Here is a 19,739-nt window from a genome sequence, read left to right as displayed (position 1 = left end):
AAAAAGTAAAACCAGCAAATCAGGAATTAGTGTTTCATGAAAAAAACCAAACCAAACCCTAGTAATCTTAACTTTAAAAAATCGCGTGCTCATTGCCAGAAAAAATGAAAACACCCCTTGCCCAAAGCAACCATCCCTGCCCTGCGAACGCTCCGGGTGCCCACTGTATGAGGAATGAGGCTCGTCCTCCACCGTTGTTTCTGTTACTAGTGGAAAGAATGCCTCCCTCCGCCACCCACCACACACTCCGCACACAAGCTGGCTGCAAGGAAGGAAGGTAATAGTAGCCCTAGAAATGCCAGTCCTTCCCCGTCCAGGACAGGGTGTCCTAGCCATCTGGCTGGAGCAGGGGTAGCCCTGGCGTAGGGGGCGGGGAGGAGGGTGCCCGGGCGGGGCGCGGGGACGCGGCAGGGGACCCGGGAGCCACGGGGTGGAGCCTAGAGGGCGTGGGGGCGTGGCTCGGGGTCCGGGCGCTGGGTCTCGGACGGCGCTTGGGGGCCACGGGGCGGGGCGTGAGGGCGCGGGGGCGGGGCGTGAGGGCGGGGCGAGATGCTGGGACCTGGGCGGGGCGGGAACGGGACCTGCGGGCCACGGGGCGGAGCGTGGAGGGCGCGGGGGTGGTGCGAAGGGCGGGGCCGGGGCCGCTGACCCGGAGGGACCGGGAGGGGTCGGGGCGCGAGCTGTGGGCGCGTCGGTGCCCAGACGGCGGCGGCGGCGGCGGCGGCGGCCGCACGCGCGGCCCGGCCTCTGTCCCCGCGGCGCCGCGGCCCCGGCCCCCTGCCCGCCGGGCCATGCCGCCGCCCGCGCCGCCCACCGAGCTGGTGCCGTCGGAGCGCGCCGTGGTGCTGCTGTCGTGCGCGCTCTCCGCGCTCGGCTCGGGCCTGCTGGTGGCCACGCACGCCCTGTGGCCCGACCTGCGCAGCCGGGCACGGCGCCTGCTGCTCTTCCTGTCGCTGGCCGACCTGCTCTCGGCCGCCTCCTACTTCTACGGGGTGCTGCAGGACTTCGCGGGCCCCTCGTGGGACTGCGTGCTGCAGGGCGCGCTCTCCACCTTCGCCAACACCAGCTCCTTCTTCTGGACCGTGGCCATCGCCCTCTACCTGTACCTGAGCATCGTCCGCTCGGCGCGCGAGCCTCGGACCGGCCGCCTGCTCTGGGCCTTCCACGTGGTCAGGTGGGTGACAACGGCGCCGCTTCGCTCGAGTTCCCGACCCCCCCCCCCCCGCCTGGGCCCTGCCTGCTGCCTCTGGGGCCCTCGCGCCCTTGTGGCGCCCGCGTCCCGGTCGGACCCCTGGCGGGGGGCCCGGCAGATCGTGTCTGCTCATGTTAGGGGGCAGCCCCGGGGCCAGCGGGACGATGCGGGTGGAGAGGTTGGACCTGTCCTGAGCGTCAGCGCCGAGGGCGCCCCTTCCTGCCTGCCCTGGCCCGAGCCTCCCAGCGAGTTGGGTGCCTCAGCGCAGCCCCTTGGAGGGCGGGGGTGGGGGTGGGGCCAGAGCTCGGCCCTCGTAACTTGGAAGACACCTTATGCCTTCCCTAAGTTCTGGCCATCTCTGCTGCCCTTGGGGAAAAGCGCCTCGTTCCCAGGCCGAGAGATGAGTTAGGTTGGGCTCCAGGCTGGAGAGGGCAGCTGCTCCCGGCCCCCACCCCGTGCCACAGGAGGTGTGATGCATTCAGCCACTCCCAGGCTAGCTGCCCCCTGCTACCTGCAGTGTCTCAGCTGTAAGATTTGCAAAGGACCGTCTTCATTATTTTGTCTTTGCTCGTCTCTAGACCCAGACCATCTTGACTTCGTAGGGTTCGGCATCTCTGAGGGTGAGGTCAGTGGCAGAAACTGGTCTGGAAGAGGGCCCCCAGCTGCCTGGAGTGTATGGGAGTAGAGGAAGCCCAGGCGGTGCCCTGCCCTGGCATTGAAGCGTCCCATTAGGTCACCCTCACCTACGCCTTCCTGGTGTAATTTCAAGATTCTGACATCTGATGGTGTCCCGTGCTGCACCCAAGGCCGGAATCTTATAGGGCTCGTTTGCCCTTTTTCCTCTCCCAGATAAGAGCACCAAATACTGGGGCGCCTGGCTGCCCCAGTCAGCTGAGCATCTGACTCTTGATTTTAGCTCAGGTCATGATCTCAACAGTTCATAGGCTCGAGCCCTTCATCGGGCTCTGTGCTGATAGGTTGAGCCTGCTTGGGATTTTCTCTCTCCCTCTCTCTGCCCCGCCCCCCTTCTCTCTCTCTCTCAAAGTAAATAACTAAACATTAAAAAAAAGTGAGTGCACCTAGTGCTGCCCTAATTATAGGACATCTCTGTTAAATACTTGAGTGCTTTCCATGGGACTGAGGACACTCAGCAGTTTGGTAGAGACAGGTCACCTGGGTGTCACAACAGTGAGATCACAAGTCTGCAGGAGTCACTTGACCTCTAGGTCTCAGAACTGCTGGATGAAGGCCAGCTGGTCCCTGGGAAACTAAATGGCCTGCTTCTCAGCTGTTCATGTCAAAAGCTTGGCAAGGAGTGAGACAGGACCTCAGATGCTGCAGGGACTCACAGGGGCTGCCTTTCCTCCCCTTGCAGCACCCCCCTGAGCTCTGTGTCCAGGCCAGAGACCCAGTCCTTAGCAGTCTGGCTGGGTGTGGCTGGCATGTAGACTAGAGTTCACATGTACTTGAGAAATCAAGCCTCCGACTGGCTTTCTTTGCCAAGAATCTCTTCTCTTTTTTTCCCCCTCTTACAAAAAAAAAAAAAAAAAAAAAAAAAAAAAAAAAAAAAAAAATAATATATATATATATATATATATATATATATTACAATGTGTTTTTTAAGGGATAAAGAGAACCTAGTACAGATCCTATAGAAGATACATTTCCTGATGAACCCGAGTTGGGAGTTCCTTCAGCTCAGTCCTAGGGGTGTTTTCTGTGATGCTTAGGAAAGGCCTCCTAAGAAAGCCCCTTTTGCTGGCCACAGAAAAGAAGGGAATTGTTCATCTTGCCCATTGAATGTGATCCATCTACTTAAAAGAAAATTACAAGAAGGAGAAGGAGAAAATTATCTATATCCAAGCTAGGAAGGGAGAATGACAAGTTATTCTCTGGGGTTCCCTTTCAGAAGCTTAGTGCTTAGCTCCTGGCTGGTCTAAGAGGATTGGTAGAAAACCTGTCTAACAGGTTCATTTATTGACTGAGATCCTCCCAGCCTGTCTTGCTAATGACCTTGCTAAGGCCTCTCCAGCGCCACTCCTGGGAGTAATAGCATATAACTGTTAAAGACCTGTTGGCAGGAGAAATCTCATCTTCAGACAGAGGCTGCACGGTCATCCACTTTTTCACCATTTCAGACTGCTGAAAATCAGTCTTCTTCAGACCTCCAGTTGATCATGTCTATTGTAGCTTTTATGAAATGATTTTGTAAAAGATTTTATTTTTAAGTAATCTCTGTACCCAGCGTGGGTCTTGAACTCATGACCCCCGAGATCAAGAGTCACACGCTCAGCCCCCTAAGCCAGTCCGGCGCCCCTGAAATGATTTTTTCAAAAAACCAGCAGATATCCTGATAAGTGGACAGAGGACACATCCAGACACGGAGTCAAAACAGTTCATAAACATGTGGGGAAAAATTTACTCCATTCATACTCAAAATAATGCAAATTATTTAACAGTGAGGTACCATTTTGTTATTGAATTAGAAAAAAATAGTGAAGTAGAATACTAACACAATAAATGCCAGGAAAACAGGTATTTTCCTACATTATTACTGGCAATGTAGACTGGAATTATCCACATAGAAAGTACTCCTTGATCCACTGATCCTATTTATAGGATCCTATATATCTTTAAAGAGATCATTCGGGGCGCCTGGGTGGCTCAGTCGGTTAAGCGTCCGACTTCAGCTCAGGTCACGATCTCGCGGCCCGTGAGTTCGAGCCCCGCGTCAGGCTCTGGGCTGATGGCTCGGAGCCTGGAGCCTGTTTCCGATTCTGTGTCTCCCTCTCTCTCTGCCCCTCCCCCGTTCATGCTCTGTCTCTCTCTGTCCCAAAAATAAATAAACGTTAAAAAAAAAAAAAATTAAAAAAAAAAAATAAATAAAGAGATCATTCAAAATACATTCAAAGCTGTATATACAGGGGAGTTTGTGTGAGAATTTGGAAGCAACTTGAATGTCCAAAAAATCAGGGAACAGTAGATGACACATTGCATCCTACCGGAAATGTTACACAGCCTTTAGATACTGGCTGCGAACTCTTTAAGTCGTGTTTTTTGAACGGTATGATATAAATGAAAAAATCCATCTATAAAACTGAAGGCAACCATGTAAATAAAGCAGGAGGCGGGATAGAATCCTGCCCATACACCACTTCCCAGCAAGAGCCTGCAGTGCCCCCAAGACCCCATCGTAATAACTGACCAGGTTGCCTTTACAGAAAGACTTTTTTTTCCCCGCTTTGGAGGAGGGCTGCTTACACTTTATCCTCATGGACACGGTATCTCATCACAAGCCTGCATCTGGCTCCTGACGTCTTGCAAAATGCGTTCCATTCCTTAGCCAGTGACCCAGGGGCCAGGCAGGATGGTCACCCTCCTGTCACAGCTGGTGAGACTTGCCCCAGGTCACAGAACCTTGAATGGGAGGCTCGGGGCTAGAGGGTCCGTCCTCTGTTTATGATCCCATCTTGTCTCTTGGCCTGATGATAATTTTAAAAATTGAGGTGTCATGAAACAATTTATTTTTGACGTTCCAGATTTCCACCATTGTTAACATTTTATCGTGTTTGCTTTGTCCTCTGCAGTTATTTTTCTGGGGCCATTTAAGAGTAAGCTGGAGACTTGGGGCGCCTGGGTGGCTCTAGTCGGTTGAGCAGCCAACTTGGGCTCAGGTTATGATCTCACAGTCTGTAAGATCAAGCCCCACATCAGGCTCTGCTATCAGCAGAGCTTGCTTCGGATCCTCTGTCTCCCTCTCTCTCTGCCCCCACCCCCTGCACACTCTGCCTCTCAAAAATAAATATTAAAAAAAAAAAAAAAGAGTAAGTTGTAAACTGATGTCCCCAGAACCCCTAAATCCTTTAGTGTATGTTTCCAAAAGAAAGGAATGGTCTCTTAAGTAACCACATAAACCTTCCAAAAGCAGGAAAACAGTACAGCACGGAACAATGCTCTCTGACAGTGGACATCACAGAGACTTTGTCTTCTGCGAATGTCCCCGACAGCAGAGGGAAACCTGGGCTTGTGTTTGGTTTAGTTGTCGGGTCTCTTTACTCTCTTTCAATCTGCAACAGTTCTCCCGTCTTTCCTAGTGTTTCACAACACTGACTTTTTTGAAGAGTTACAGGTCTGGGTTTTTTGTTTTGTTTTAATTTTTTTAATGTTTATTTTATTTTGGGGGGGGGGTGCGAGCAGGGGAGGGGCAGAGAGAGAGAGGGAGACACAGAATCCGAAGCAGGCTTCAGGCTCTGAGCTGTCAGCACAGATCCCGATGCGGGGCTCGAACCCACAAACTAGGAGATCATGACCCGAGCCGAAGTCGGACGCTCAACCTACCGAGCCGCCCAGGCGCCCCTGAAGAGTACGGGTCTGTTTTGCAGAAAGTCCCTCTGCCGGGCTGGCAGCTGCTTCCCCAAGAGTGGTTTCAGGTCCTGTCCTTTGGCTGGAATCTCACAGAAGCACCGTCTTCTCATTGCCCCCTTCCCCGGGTGACTTTGATTCCCCCCGCCATCGGGTGATATTAACTTTGATGGCCTGATTAAGGTGTTGCCTGTCAGTTTTGCACTGCAGTTACTGTTTTCCCCTTTGTGATGAGTAAATATCTCGTTGCGATAAAGATCTGTCACTCCTCAAACTTAACCCCCTCGCTCGTTTAGCATACATTGAACCTGACAGTGTTCTGAAGTGAACTTCCTGTTTTTGGTTGCCTTTTTAAGGTTGTGTGAGAATAGGCAGCATGAAAGGGAAATCCCTGTAGTAAGAAGTCCCTCCCTGCTGTATCTTAGCTGCTGAGGCAGCCTGACACAGTCACCCCATGTTTTACATTCACCGGGACATGCATCGGGGACCCTTTACAATTCGCACCTCTTAGAAGGGCCTAGAGCTGTGGTGAGCGGGGGGGTGGGGGGGTGGGGTGGGGGGGGGGAGTTCTCTTCTGGTCAGATAAGCCAGGTTGGCCAGAAACCATCCCGGTCCCCCTGGGGATCACTCACGCCCTGCCTTCCGAAAGCAGTTGTCCGCTCCGGTCCCCCCGCACGGGGTGGTGGGCTCCTTCAGGGTCAGTGAACTGTCCCCTGCACCTGTGTGCCCAGGCGCCACTGTGCCAGCTGTCCCTGTGTGTCCTGTGACCACTGGAGGAAGGTGGGAGGGGTGGAGGGGTGGGGCGGGGAGGGGCGCCTCATTTCACCAAGTCAGAAGGAAGGGTCCTGGCCGCCTCAAGCAGCCTTAGGGTTTCTTCTGGCATCACTGAGGTGGGAGAGGATGGGGGCACGCGGCCCCGCCCACTCCAGAGGTTGCTTGGGGGTTCTGGAGGAAGAGTCTACGGCACCCACCGCAAGTTCACCATCGAGATCCCTGCCGTGAGGGGAGGGGCGCCTGGGTGGCTCAGTGGGTTAAGCTTGATTTCGGCTTAGGTTACGATCTCAGGGTTCGTGGCTCGGAGCCCCACTTCAGGGTCTGTGCTTGGGATTCTTTCTCTCCCCCTCTCTCTACCCCTCCCTGGCTCAAGCTCAAAATGAATAAATAAACTTAAAAATAAAAATAAAAAGGCCCATGCTGTGGGGAGCGGGAAGTTCTAATGTAGACAAAAGGGGAAACAGGGGCCACAAAGGGGAAGATCCTCTGAGCTCTCTGGTGGGAAGCTAGCTCACCGTGGGGCCCAGAGACGAGGCCCCAGGCAGGTGCGTCTGAGTGAGGGGCGCAGGTAGCAGCTGCATGAACAGCACCCCGTGTCAGCCAGTGCTCCCCAAAATAACAAGAATTGGGCTGGCTTTACCTGTTCCCCCTAAAAAGTCTTCAGAGGGCACTGCTGCCTCGTGAGGTCTCTGCACAGCGTTTCGTGTTCACGGGATACTGGGCGCAGCACCAGAGGCTGCCCTTGACCTTCCTGCCCGGGCAAGGTCAGACTCTGCCCGTCCTTCCCCGGCGTCCAGTCAGCCAGGACCCGGACGGCCAGGAGAGTGGCTCCGAGCGTGGCAGCGTGGCTCCCTGATGCCCACCGGCCCCGGGGCTGCAGAGGTGTGCCCAGGTGTGTGTGCTTCAGAGTCCCTTTGGACAGACACCCCACTCCCTTCTGCGGCCAGAGCTGCGGAGCGACCTCATGGTGGCCTGGGCAGTGGCCGGCTCCCTGCGCTTCTCCCACGACCCACCCCTCTGCCCCACACTCAGCAATAAGTGCCCATTGTTCCCGGGAAGAAACCTCTAGGCGGCCACGGGCCTTGTGACTCCTTTCACCAGGCCCGGCTCCTTGCAGCTGCGCCTCCCTCCGGGCCTGGCTCTGTCCTGCCACCAAGTGCTTTCTAAATCGGCACATTGTTGCCCGATAGTTTTGTTCTCAAGGCAGTTTTTGAGTTAACGGTCAAGGCCTTCCGTGGGCCACACGGCACGTAGACCAGGCACTGGGAAAGGCTCCTGTTTCTTTCCCAGCAGGGGCCAACCCCCTTGCAGAAAGATCTGTGGGAAGAGTGAGGTTTGGGGTGGGGGCAGATGACTGAGCAGACCTTTCAGGCGGCGGGTGGAAGGTTCTCCCCATCTGTGTGCTAAAGTAGAACTGTCCCTGCCCCTGCAGGTGTCCCCCCCCCCCCCATGACTCCAGTGGGAGAGGTTTCAGAGACCATTTAACAGAAGATCCCCATGTGGGCAGAGCTGGGGACTCCCAAGGGAAACCCAGAGCATCACTGTCCTGGGGACGGGCCACCCCTGCTCACGGTCATCTGACACATGCCAGGGAATGCAGGTGTTAGGGATGGCTTACTCACCACCCGGCTCATCCTGTGGTGCCCCCGGTTCTGCTCCTCTGGAGGAGACTGAAAAGCAAGAGGATGCCAAGTTCCAAGGAGGAGCTAAGCTCTTGGTAGATCTGAATGGCTTTTTGTCTGTTCACCCCTCCCCTAAGCTTACCGAGGGCCCCCCACCAGCTCTGTCCGACCGGATGTGGTGGGGTCCCCAGGAGCTGGCACGTGTCTCTCCTGCAGAGTTTGTAGAAAGCCTCTCTGGGGCGCCTGGGTGGCTCAGTCAGTTAAGCCTCCGACTTCGACTCAGGGCACAATCTCGGTGTTCGCGAGTTCGAGCCCCGCGTCGGGCTCTGTGCTGACATCTCAGAGCCTGGAGCCTGCTTTGCGTTCTGTGTGTGTGTGTGTGTGTGTGTGTGTCTGTATCTCAGTCTCTTCTAAGGACAGCAGTCGTTCTGGATTAGGGCCCACCTTACAGACCATTCTAACTTAATCACCTCTCTAAAGACCCCCATCTCCAACTACGGTCACATCCTGAGCTACTGGGGTTAGGACGTCAACATATGAATTTTGAGGGGGACGCAACTCAGCCCTTAACAGCCTCCGAGGGAGAATGAGTCCGACTTGGAGTCTGGCCTTGGTTTCCAGGTGAACACGAGTGAGGGGGTGTGGGCACCTCTCGAAGAACCTCTAGGTTACCCCTCCAAGTGAGGGACTCTGCTCAGCGTGTGGTCTTCGGGCTCCCTCCATCTACGTGCCCCCAGCCCTGCTTCTCAGAGTCACAGGTTTGGAGACAAAGGGCCTTATCAGTCACCTGCTTTAATCCTGTCCCTCTCCAGACACCTTTCATAGCCTCCCCTGCATGTGGGTCAGTCCAGCCCTCAGTTTGGGGATCGAGCAAGACGCCTTGCCCTTTCCTCCAGCCTCCTGACCCCATCTCCTAGGTCAGGTCCTAGCCGGACCTCATCAGGGGTCTTTAAACATCTGAGGATGGCCCAAGGAAGGCCCAGCATCTCCTGACGTGCTTGGCTTAACCATCTCAGATTTAGAATGCGGGTCTCAAGTGTCCACACGGAGGCGGGAGAGTTCCCCGGCGGTTCTGATCTGCCCCATCTGAGCACCAGGGTGATCCCTCTGACCACATGAGTTTTTAGGTCATAATCAACTACAGCCCTTGGTCTTTTTCACGTGCTGCTATTCAGCTATATTTTACTTGTCCTGATTTTGTTAATGTTTTGGTTGATGGCTTCTTTGGGGGGAGGGAAAAGAAAAAACTGTGGCATGGTACCTGCCAGTACACCCTTCTGGAAAGCAGGGATCATGTCGCGCATGTCTTGGTGGAATGCCTTCCGGATTCATGGCGCCTACAACTCCGGCTGGTCACCTGGCCAGAGAATGGCTCGGCTTATCCGAGGTTGCCCAAAATACTGACTGTCTTCTCACTCTACAGGTTAAGAACACAGGGCGTCTTGCAGCTTCTTATCCGTTTTTATCCTCTGTCCAGTGGTTGTCCTGAGCCAGCCGGAGAGACCCCAGTCGTTAAATTTTAGGGCATTTTATGAGCTGATTGTTAAATACAGCCATTAGCAAAAAGTAAAGTATGTAAACTTAGAGTAAGTTACTTTAAAAAGAGTAACCAAAATGCCAAGAATTACATCTTAATGATTTTACTCTTATCCGTACACTTGAGGTGATTTACAACTATTGTCTCTGTGCAGGGGGAATACTGTTGGGCATGCTGCACATCTGTTCCCTACCATGTATTGGCGGCTTGAAATTAGCCACAGTGGGGATGTTTACACCGTGGAAAATGGCAGCCCCTCCAGATCAGGGGCTGGTTTATTGTTTTGTCGATTGCGAAGAGCAGAGGTCAGCAGCCTTTCCCTGTGAAGAACCAGCTAGTAGGTCTTTTCCGCCTTATCTCAGTCGCACCTCTCCAACTCCTGCTCTCTCTGTGGCCTGAGAGCAGCCATACACATGTACACAAGCGAGTGTAAATGAGGCTGTCCTGCAATAAAACTTTATTTAAAAAAAAACAGACCTCGGGCCATAGTTTGCTGGATCTAGACTTACGGGAACGGAGAAGATGTTAGTGAAGATTACACTTACGAAGTGTTCCTTGTGAGGACTTCAGCAGAGATAGTAACCCCGCTGGGGCAGGCAGGAAGCTGGGTATTTAAGAGGGTGAGAAGAGGCGTTCCCGCACTGGTCTTGTCTCTTAGGTTTCCCTTTTTACGTTCATCTTATTCGGGAAGGGAAATGAAAACACAACCAACTTCACATCATGGGACTACTTTCATTTGGCAACTGCCACCACAGGGTGTCGGCACAGACCAACTAACGCGTTTTGTGAGACTCAGTTGGCTCTTTAGAAGTCACAAGGAGGACTGTGTCGTCTATATTATTTACAGATCGTGTGCTTCACACATTTGGTGTCAGTTACATTAATGAGACACGTATATGTACATGCATTCCTACCACACACACACACACACACACACACACACACACACACAAATACACTCTTTGCGGAGAGCCGGTTGTTAAACATCGCCAGCACGCCAGCCCATACCCATAAATTACAAGTCGGGCAGAACCTGCTTTGTGGGTTACTAGGCTCTCCCTCCCTCCCACTCTATTCCCACCCTTCCCTCACGTTACCTCTTCTTCCCGGCTCCCCCTTAAATACCTCCCCAAACAGCTTCTGCCCGTCTGTGCTTATGTTCAAATAGTGACTCTGATTGATCAACCCACGTTCCTAGGATGTATTTTTTATAATGTTTATTTATTTTCGAGAGAGAGAGAGAAAGCGTGCATGTAAGGGAGGGGCAGAGAGAGGGGGAGACAGAAGATCCAAAGCGGGCTCCACGCTGACAGCAGAACTCCAACCCACCGACCGTGAGATCATGACCTGATTCACCAACTGAGCCACCCTGGCGCCCCGATCAACCCACGTTCTCAACCCTTGAAAGCCCTCTACCTGTTTGGTCTTCTCTCTGGCCCTTTCCCAACACAAACTTAGCTCCAGGTGCAACCCAGGATACACAGGATATACAAACCCATCACTTCGTAGCTTTCCTATGACAAGTCACAGAGCAGGGTCCGTCTCCGTGTGGGGCCCAGGTCTCCTTGTGAGCGCCGTCAGGATGCTGACAGAGGAGGAGTCCCTGCTGACTGAGCGGTTCCTTCTTCCTGCTCTGTGCTCTCCCTTCCTTCCAGCCTGGGGGCACCCCTCCGCTAGGAGGAACCCCGTAAACCATAAAGTGGTCGAAACACAAATAACTTCAGGATTGCAGTTTAGTACTTTATAAAGCCTCTTATTTCCTTTTCAATGACAATCATGTCCTTGCAATGAATAGTTAAGGAGTAAATTGGGGAAAGCTGTCTCAGTCACTTGGCTCAAACTCCATTCATTCATTCATTCATTCATTCAGCAGGTCCTTGTTTAGCCCCTACCAGGTGCCGGGAGCTGTTCTAGATGCTGGAAAGAGCCCTGCACCTGCCCTCATGGAGCTCATAGCTGTGACATATGTTGTCCCGGGCCCCAGGATGGCATGAGCTTTGGTTTTGTAGGGTAACCCTTTATTACGACACAACAGTTTGACGCTAATATATATCAGCTAAACAGATGACTAACTGACAGAACAGGCATTTAAAATGGACAGACTCCCGGGGCTAACTTGGTACCTTTCTCATAACCCTTTAATTTCTGTGGGGGTTTTTGGCCCTTCTGTGCCTTGGTGACCTCAAGAAAGACAGGCTGCGTCCCGCCTCCCCTCCCGCCGTTGGGCGAGCAGAGGCCGGGGTGCAGAGGTACAGTGACGCTATCCTCCTGCTCCTGTCTGGGCCCCCCCAGAGGCCAGGGTGGGGACAGGGGCAGGTTGAACAGGCACCTCTGTTCTGAAAGTGCCCCACGCCGAGTCCTTCCCAGGTCCGGGAGTTGGCTTCCTCCCTTCTGTTCCACCCTAGCCCCCGCAGCATTTAGAGACTCTGATTGACCCCAGCACTTCTCAGTTTGGCAAGACTAATGCACAGCCTCGGTCTCATCATTATTCCACAACTTTCTCTCAAAAAGAGCCGCTGCTGGCTGGCTCAGCCAGAAGAGCATGCAGCTCCTGACCTCGGGGTCGTGAGTTCGAGCCCCACTTTGAGTGGAGAGATTACTTATAATAGTAAATAAATAAAAAGATAAATAAAATTAAAAAGAGCTGCTGTTGCTCTCAAAATATAACTGATTTCCGGGGCACCTGGGTGGCTCAGTGGGTTAAGTGTCCAACTTCAGCTCAGGTCATGATCTCGAGGTTCATGGGGTTGAGTCCCATGTCAGGCTCTGTGCTGACAGCTCAGAGCCTGGAGCCTGCTTCGGATCCTCTGCCCCCTCTCTCTGTCCTTCCTCTGCACTCACTCTCTTTCTCTCTCAAAATAAATAAACTTCATATATACCTATGTAACTTCGTATATACATATATATGTATATATAACCGATTTCTGAACTAAGCATTTTACTGAAGACCGTGTCCTGTTTACGTAGTGCTTGTCCTTCAGTGACTGACCTGGGACACGGGCCCGTGTGTACTATTCCAGGGGGCAGAAACTGCGTGGGCCTCCCACATTCCTGGCACCTGCACCATAGGCCGGAATCCTGGGCCGTCAGTCATGACCCAGGACAGCGGTCAGATACTCTGACACACTTACCCAGTCCTGTGTGCCAGGCACACGCCAATCTTTACTGGCGATCTCATAATGACCTACTCGGTCCCAGGTCCGGTTCTCAACCCCACTTGGTGGGGAAAGACACTGATGTGTTGAGGCCGAGTGGGGGCAGGGCCAACTTGGACCCAGCCTGTGGCGTCACAGCCCAGGCTCCTAACCACCCCTCGTGCCACCATGAAGCTTCTGGGTGTCCCCCTGTCCCGTTTCAAATGTTTTGCCAGCAGACTGGTGCGGGGACACCAGGAAGCACCCTGGGGCCTGGCCCTCATCCTGCTGGGTTGCCATCAGGGTGAGCTCCCACAATGTCAGCCCTGTGCTTCTGTGAGAGGGGGTCCCTGCCCCAGGTTTTATGCTTTAGGGGGCCCCCTTTTCCAGGGATACCCCCTTCTCTTGGAGCAAGGAGGCCTCTGGGCCATAGACATGTGTCCACCCAAAGCCCTTGTTTCCCCTTCTAGAAACGGCTGCAGGTGCACGGGGCCCTGGAACCCTCTGCTCGGGCAACCCAAGCTGCCCGTGTGTGCAAGGGACCAAGGGGGGCCTGGCTGTTTATGGGGTGTGTGGGCGAGCCATGGGCACATGGGCCGGTGTCTGTGTGCTGCCATGCAGGCCCCTTGGGGGCAGGAAGGAGCTGCCCTCCCCACACCGCAGCGTTCTCGTGCCCGTCTGCAAGGAGCCCAGCAATTCTGAATCAGAACCCGGCCTCTGAGGGAGGTGGGGGTGGTGTCTATCCAGGCAGGAAGCCGGGACATCCCTGTGTCCTATTACCCGAGCTCCGTGACATTCGGGTGGGCCTGGCAGGGCTTGGGCGGAGCGGGGCCGGGGTGGGGGATTCGAGGATTCCTGCCCGCCTCTCTGCTGTGAGGTGCAGGGTTTGGAGAGCACCGATCTGTCCGCAGAGCATCCGCTCGCTTCGCCCCTGCCGGCTTTGCCGGGAGCGGGGCCTGACCTCGCAGCGTCCCCTTTGTCCCTTGTTCCTCAGCTGGGGGGTCCCACTGGCCATCACCGTGGCAGCTGTCGCTCTGAAGAAGATCGGCTATGATGCCTCGGACGTGTCGGTCGGCTGGTGCTGGATCGACTTGGACGCAGAGGACCGCGTCCTGTGGATGTTGCTGACCGGGAAGCTGTGGGAGATGCTGGCCTACGTCACGCTGCCCGTGCTTTACCTCCTCATCAGGAAGCACATAAACAGGGCGGTAGGTACCTGCGGCCCCCCCAGCCCCCCAGCCCAGACCTCCCTGTGGCCACTGTGCCCGGCAGCCCGGTGCTGGGCTCGGCCACCTCGGGGACAAGCCGGGATGGTGCATCGTGGGCCGAATGGTTGGCTAATCACGCGGCCCTGGCAGGAGCGGGTCCTGTCACTCCTCCGTTGTGGATGAGGAAACGGAGACTGGCAGAGGCCGAGGGGCTCCCCAGACTCGCGCAGACCCTGAGGCCAGAGCCACGGTGCGTGGAGTCCGGGAGCGGAGGCGAGCGCCCCCGCCTGTGTTCGGCGCATAGGCCTCTGCTGCCCCCTCCTGGCAGGCCGCCGGGGTTGCTCCACCTCCAAGAGCGTTGAACTGCTCGGGGAGCGGGCGAACTTGGACGCCCCTGGAAGAGGAGGGCGTGGAATTTCGTAACCGGCGACACAGACGCCTCACCGCGTTAGCTGTGGTCGTTAAAAGCGTGTCATAAATGGGGGGCTCTTCGGGGTCTCGGGAGCTCAGAGAGCACGAGCTGCGCTGGCCGGAAATTCAGGCAAGAAAGCTGTTCCTCCCACGAAGTGGCCAAATGGTCCCTGGTCCTGCCGGCTCTGCGGGCGTGCAGTACGGGCGTCCTGCCGGCGGAGGCGCTGCGGGGCGGGTGGCGGTGGGGCCGCACGGGGACGGCGACGGGGACCGAGCGCCACCAGTTCGCGGAGCCGAGCGGGGCGTCCGAGCTCGGGCCGGGGCTGCTGCGGCCGCCGGGGGCGGGGCCTTCTTTTCGCCCCTGTGTCGGGCTGGACCTGCAGGGACCGTGTCCCCGGTCCGGTCTCCCGGCGTCCTGTGACTCGGCAGCCGTTTCCCAGCTCGTAGGGGGCTCCCCGCGGCTCCCACCGGCGACTTCGGAGTCTAGACTTCGGGCTGTCTTTTTACGCAGAAATGTCACTGCCGCCCACCTCCCTAACAGCCTCTTCTGGCGCCGCTGGGGCTGCCAACCGACTGGTCTGAAATCTGTCTCCTCGCTGGTCTCCTGGTGGTCCGGGACTCCCTTCTTGGCTCCTTTTTACCCTGGGAAGGTTCTGGGCTCCCTGATGAAGCCTCCCAGGCCGCCCCTGTGGAGCTGCCCTTCTGTGTGTCTGTCTTCTTCCTTGACCTCCCCCCGCCCCCAACCCACCCTGGTGGGAGACCTGGTGCGGTGCCTTCGAGCACCCCACAGGAGAAGGGGTTCTCTCTTACAATTCTGCAAGTGTTTCCAGAAAACGGGAAGACTAGCCAGCGGGGAGGTGTATGGGCTGTTGTCTGCCTCCAGCTAGGAAGCTTTGCAAGGGAGAGGACAGCCACCCTGCTCCCCCAGGCTCCCCAGGTCCTGGAAGGGCCCCCGCTACTCCCCTACCCCCCAGGCTGCCTGGGTTCTGGAAGGGCCAGCCTGCTCCCCCAGGCTCCCTGGGTTCTAGAGGGCTGCTGCTGTCGCCCCAGGGGAGGAAGGGAGGAAGCAGGTGCCCCGAGCAGGTGAGGTGCAGCAGCTTGGGTGCTCAGAGGTGCCAAGACGTGTGGCTTCTCCCCTCCCCTGGGCTTTCAGGGTCCCGGACACAGGGCCAGGCTCAAAAACACATCTTTGTTATGAGGAGCTTCATCTCTTTTTAGAAGTTCAGCTGCAATCTGGAAATGGAGCCTCCCCGTCCTCTCACTGAAGGGTGTTCCCAGGAATCGGGAAGCCAAAAGCCTGTGCCCGCTCACCTTTCCTTTCTCCCCCAGCTTTGGGTGGAGCCCCCTCCTTCACAGGCCTTTGCAGCCTGGGTGGGCTTGCAATCTGGAGGGGAGGACAGGACCATCATCAGCAACAGGCCTGATAAACAAGGATGAATGGCATCTAGGAAGGAGGATGGCAAGAGCTACGAAAAAACAGGCGAAAATAAAGAGCTGACTGTGGGGACAGCACAACCCGGGAAATGCCTTTGCACTTTAAAAGCCGTTGTCAGGATAGACCTCCTCCAGGGGGCGACATTGAGCAAACACTTGAAGAGGGTGGGTGGGGGGATGGAGGAAACAGCTAGTGCAGAGGCCCTGCGGCCAGGGTGTGCCTGGTGTAAGTTTGGGGAATAACCAGGAGGCCTGAGTGGCTGGAGGGAACCAGGGGAAAGCTAGGTCAGAGCTAGGCCGTGTCAGGAACGTATGAAGCGGGGAGACCTTTAAGTGGCGGACCGGCTGAACCTGACTTAGGTGTTCAAGGAACCGTGTTGTGCCAAGAACAAGACTGCGCTGGGAGGAGGGGGGGGTGGGGAGGGTGATGGAGGAAGACCGGTAAGAGGGAGTCGCAAGTACCCGGAGAGGCGGTGATGGTGCTTGGACCAGGCTGCCTCTGGCAGTGGCAGTGGCCAGAACGTCCGGATTCTGATGTCTTTTGAGCCTGGCTCACGCCTGTTCTCTGTGTCCCCCCAACACAGCACGAGGCGCTCTCGGAGTACCGGCCCATCCTCTCCGAGGAGCACAGGCTTCGGCGCCACGCCTCGGCGGCCGACAAGAAGCTGGTCCTCATTCCGCTCATCTTCATTTGCCTCCGGGTCTGGAGCACCGTGCGATTCGTCCTGACCCTCTGTGGCTCCCCGGCGGTGCAGTCGCCAGTGCTGGTCGTCCTGCACGTACGCAGGCCTGCCCTCCCCGGTCCTGGGTCCTGACTGCTCTGGCGCTGGGTCCCGTGCCCCTCGCCGCCACCCCCCCCCCTCCGCCCCTCCTCCAGCCGCAGAGCAGGTGCATCCCAGCGCACCAGCCAGCCCGGGGCTGGCAGGGATCTCGGATGCACGGTGCCTCCCCCCGCTGCCCGAGACAGGGCTAGCCTTGGTGAGAGAAGGTGGAAGGGCGGTGAGGTTGTCGTGCAGCCCAGGGGCATGAAGGTGCTCTCCCCCGTGGCCTAGGAGCAGCCCCGGCTGAGTTGACCGATCCTGTCCTTCCCAACCCAGAAGACCTGGGGATACAGGTCTGGGCCAGGCCTGCGCTCCAGACCCGCCTCGGGGGGTGGAGGACAGGGCTCTGGGGTCCGCGGCACCTCCCGGCCCCCTTGCGTGTGGGTTTAAGACCCCCCCCCCCCACTCCAGCCGCGGCACTCAGGCCTCTTTTCTCCCTGACAGGGGATCGGGAACACATTTCAGGGCGGTGCCAACTGCATCATGTTCGTCCTCTGCACCCACGCCGTCCGAACCCGGCTCTTCTCTGTCTGCTGCCGCTGCTGCCCTTCCCAGCCTTCCGCCCAGAGCCCGGCTGGCCCTCCCAAGCCTCCTGCGCCCTCCAAGACCGGCGAATCTCAGGGATCCAGACACACCCCAGATGAACTTCCAGTCACCTGAGCTGTTCCCTGCCCGGTTCCGTGCACAGGTGCTGCCTACCTGGGGACAGGTGGTTCCGGGAGTCCCCGCTGCAGGGCGTGCGGCCGGATGGCTGCGGAACTATTAACCTTCTGCTTTTCACGCTCTTGACGCCCGGTGGGGAGGGCAGCCAGCAAACTCAGCTCCTTCTACCTCCTAGAGCCTCCGGGGGCTCATCCCCACTCACGCCCGCCCGCCCGTGTCCTGCTGCGCTCGCTCGGAGGGGTACTCGTCTGCAGGAGGGTCGGCCGTGAGATTCAGGGCAGCCGGTGGCACGAGGTCACTTTCAGGTCGCCCCGCGCTCCAGCGGTCATCGGCCCCGGGACCGCGCACAGCACTGTTTACAGTTCGAGGGGCCCACGCCTGTGGGGAGGAGAGCACAGTGAGATGTGGATACCGTGCACTCATCCTAAATAAAATGGCAGGGGGTGTCAGAGATGCGTCCCCCACTTAGATGTCGTGAAGCGGATTTTTGGTTTGTCGGGGGGCATTGAGATTTCCGGGAGAGCCCAGCTTTTTTTCGCAGAGAGCTTTGCTCGTCAGTGAAAGAGCCAGTTCCCTTTAAGCAGGTCGAAGGTTTCCCCGGGAGGTTTCCCGGTGACCACGTGAGCCCAACACAACGGCGCCGGGCGGCCGGTCTCCCTGGGGCCCCCCAGAAGGTCTGTATGGGTTGCCAACCCTTGATGCAGATTGTGTCTGAATTTCAAGCACAGGCCGGAACCCAGGCCCTCCCTTCACCGGTCACTTAAAATACAGGTTCCCTCGTCCAACGCAAGAGCTAGGACAGGGACAGGAAGAGGCCGTTGCAGAGAATCCCCGTGGATGCCCACTGCCCCTCCGGTCTGCCCTTGTGAACACTGAGATGGGGAGGGAGCCAGTTTATTCACTCCCTGCTTTAGTTTTTTATAGGAAAGGTGACCAGGGAGTCCGTGAATGATCCAAATACGAACTCCAACCTGAAGGGGAAGGTTTGGGGCGTTGGTTGGGGGAAGTGACACATGCATCACGGGAATGACGATTTACATTTAAGAGAAAAGGATTTCAAATAAGCGTCTGTGTCTCTCTCTATATTCACGGCTCTTCCAGGAACAATTTCCTCGCGTTTCAGGAAACAGTTTCTCTGTTAAGTCACAGAAATCACCGCAGGAGGCTTGCGGAGGGAAAGTGCCACTTTACCCCACACCTGTCCGTCCCCTGGGCTCCGTCAGAACTCGGCAAAACCGAAACGATCTTCTGAACCTGGAAAACGGTTCTGGATTAAAGCCAAAGCCTCCTCATACTGTTGGTTCCTTTTTATTTTTTTTTTTAAGTTTATTTATTTTGAGAGAGAGTGAGAGTGCGTGGGAGGGGCAGAGAGAGAGAGGGAGAGAGCCTGACATGGGGCTTGAACTCACGGACCGTGAGATCATAACCCGAGCCGAAATCAAGAGTTGGGCGACTCAGCCACCCAGGTGCTCTGTTGATTCCTATTTTATTCTGTTTTTTAAAAAAATTTTTTTTTAACGTTTATTTATTTTTGAGACAGAGAGAGACAGAGCATGAACGGGGGAGGGGCAGAGAGAGAGGGAGACACAGAATCTGAAACAGACTCCAGGCTCCGAGCTGTCAGCACAGAGCCCAACTCGGGGCTCGAACTCACGGACCGCGAGATCATGACCTGAGCCGAAGTCGGCCGCCCAACCGACTGAGCCACCCAGGCGCCCCTCCTAGTTTCTTCTTAAAAGCAAAATCCGTCACAGGAAGACAATGGGAAAAGAAGAGTTGTCGACAGAACTAGGTCCAAAATGCTTTTTTTTGGGTTTCCTTTTTTTTTTTTTTTTTTTTTTTTTTAAAGAAAAGGTTTTCTTTATGAAAATCAGCAAGAGGCAGTCATCCCCTTAGGGACTAGAAGCCCCGGGCTGCCCTACAGAAAGCTACTTGTCAGGGGCACGGTCTCCTTACAGAAGCGGCCAGTGTAAGAGGAATCCGGGGTTAAAGACGATACAGCAGGTCCTGGGCACATGGCTCATAAAGACCTTCACATTAGCTTCTAGAATGGAGCGTTCAGGAAGCTGCTTGCTGCAAAAAAGAAAACGGTTCCCAGCTGAGTTAGCGTGTGGGGCATGGTGGATGATGTGAGACTAAAACCTCGGAAGGGGGCCCAGAGTCCCGGGCCTAGACGGCAGGGCTGGCTGTCCGCCGCCCGGTGTGACTTCCACAGCACTGGCGAGACCTGGGTGTCCCCAGGCAGGCGACGGTCAGGAGAGGCCCGCAGAGGGAGTAGGGGCGCAGGAGAATCTCTGGGTGCCTGGGGCTGCCTCAAGTTCTCACTCCTCTTGTCTGATGCCGCTGCTGTGCTGTCTGCTTTTGCAAAACCCACCCACGGGTTACCCCTGGCTATTTCCACTTCAGCTTCCTCCACTGCCCGCCCCGTCTCTGCAGCAGGTGGATGTGTTACTGTAAGTGGTGGAGACCGCGTGGGCAGGGGACAGGCTTGTCCCAGGGGCCGGGTCAGGGGGTGACGGGATTCGGAACTGGATGGTGGTGGCCATGAGGTCGAGTCTTAGGACTGTGGGAGGGGCTCGGG

The 19,739-nt window shown here is 56.1% G+C and overlaps 1 protein-coding gene across 1 annotated transcript; it reads left to right on the top strand.

Moving 5' to 3' along the window:
• Nucleotides 1-791: 791 nt before the first annotated feature.
• Nucleotides 792-18,498, top strand: GPR157 (G protein-coupled receptor 157). Its single transcript, XM_042996540.1, has 4 exons — nucleotides 792-1,174; nucleotides 13,616-13,829; nucleotides 16,259-16,453; nucleotides 16,940-18,498. Exons 1-4 carry the CDS (start codon nucleotides 792-794, stop codon nucleotides 17,153-17,155), a joined length of 1,008 nt encoding a protein of 335 aa, XP_042852474.1. The 3' UTR covers nucleotides 17,156-18,498.
• Nucleotides 18,499-19,739: the final 1,241 nt, after the last annotated feature.

This window comes from Panthera tigris, chromosome C1, assembly GCF_018350195.1.
Source record: "Panthera tigris isolate Pti1 chromosome C1, P.tigris_Pti1_mat1.1, whole genome shotgun sequence".
In the NCBI taxonomy this organism is placed as follows: Eukaryota; Metazoa; Chordata; class Mammalia; order Carnivora; family Felidae; genus Panthera; species Panthera tigris.
The sequence above is the reverse complement of the archived record's forward strand: the minus strand, read 5'-3'. Positions and strand labels throughout refer to the sequence as shown.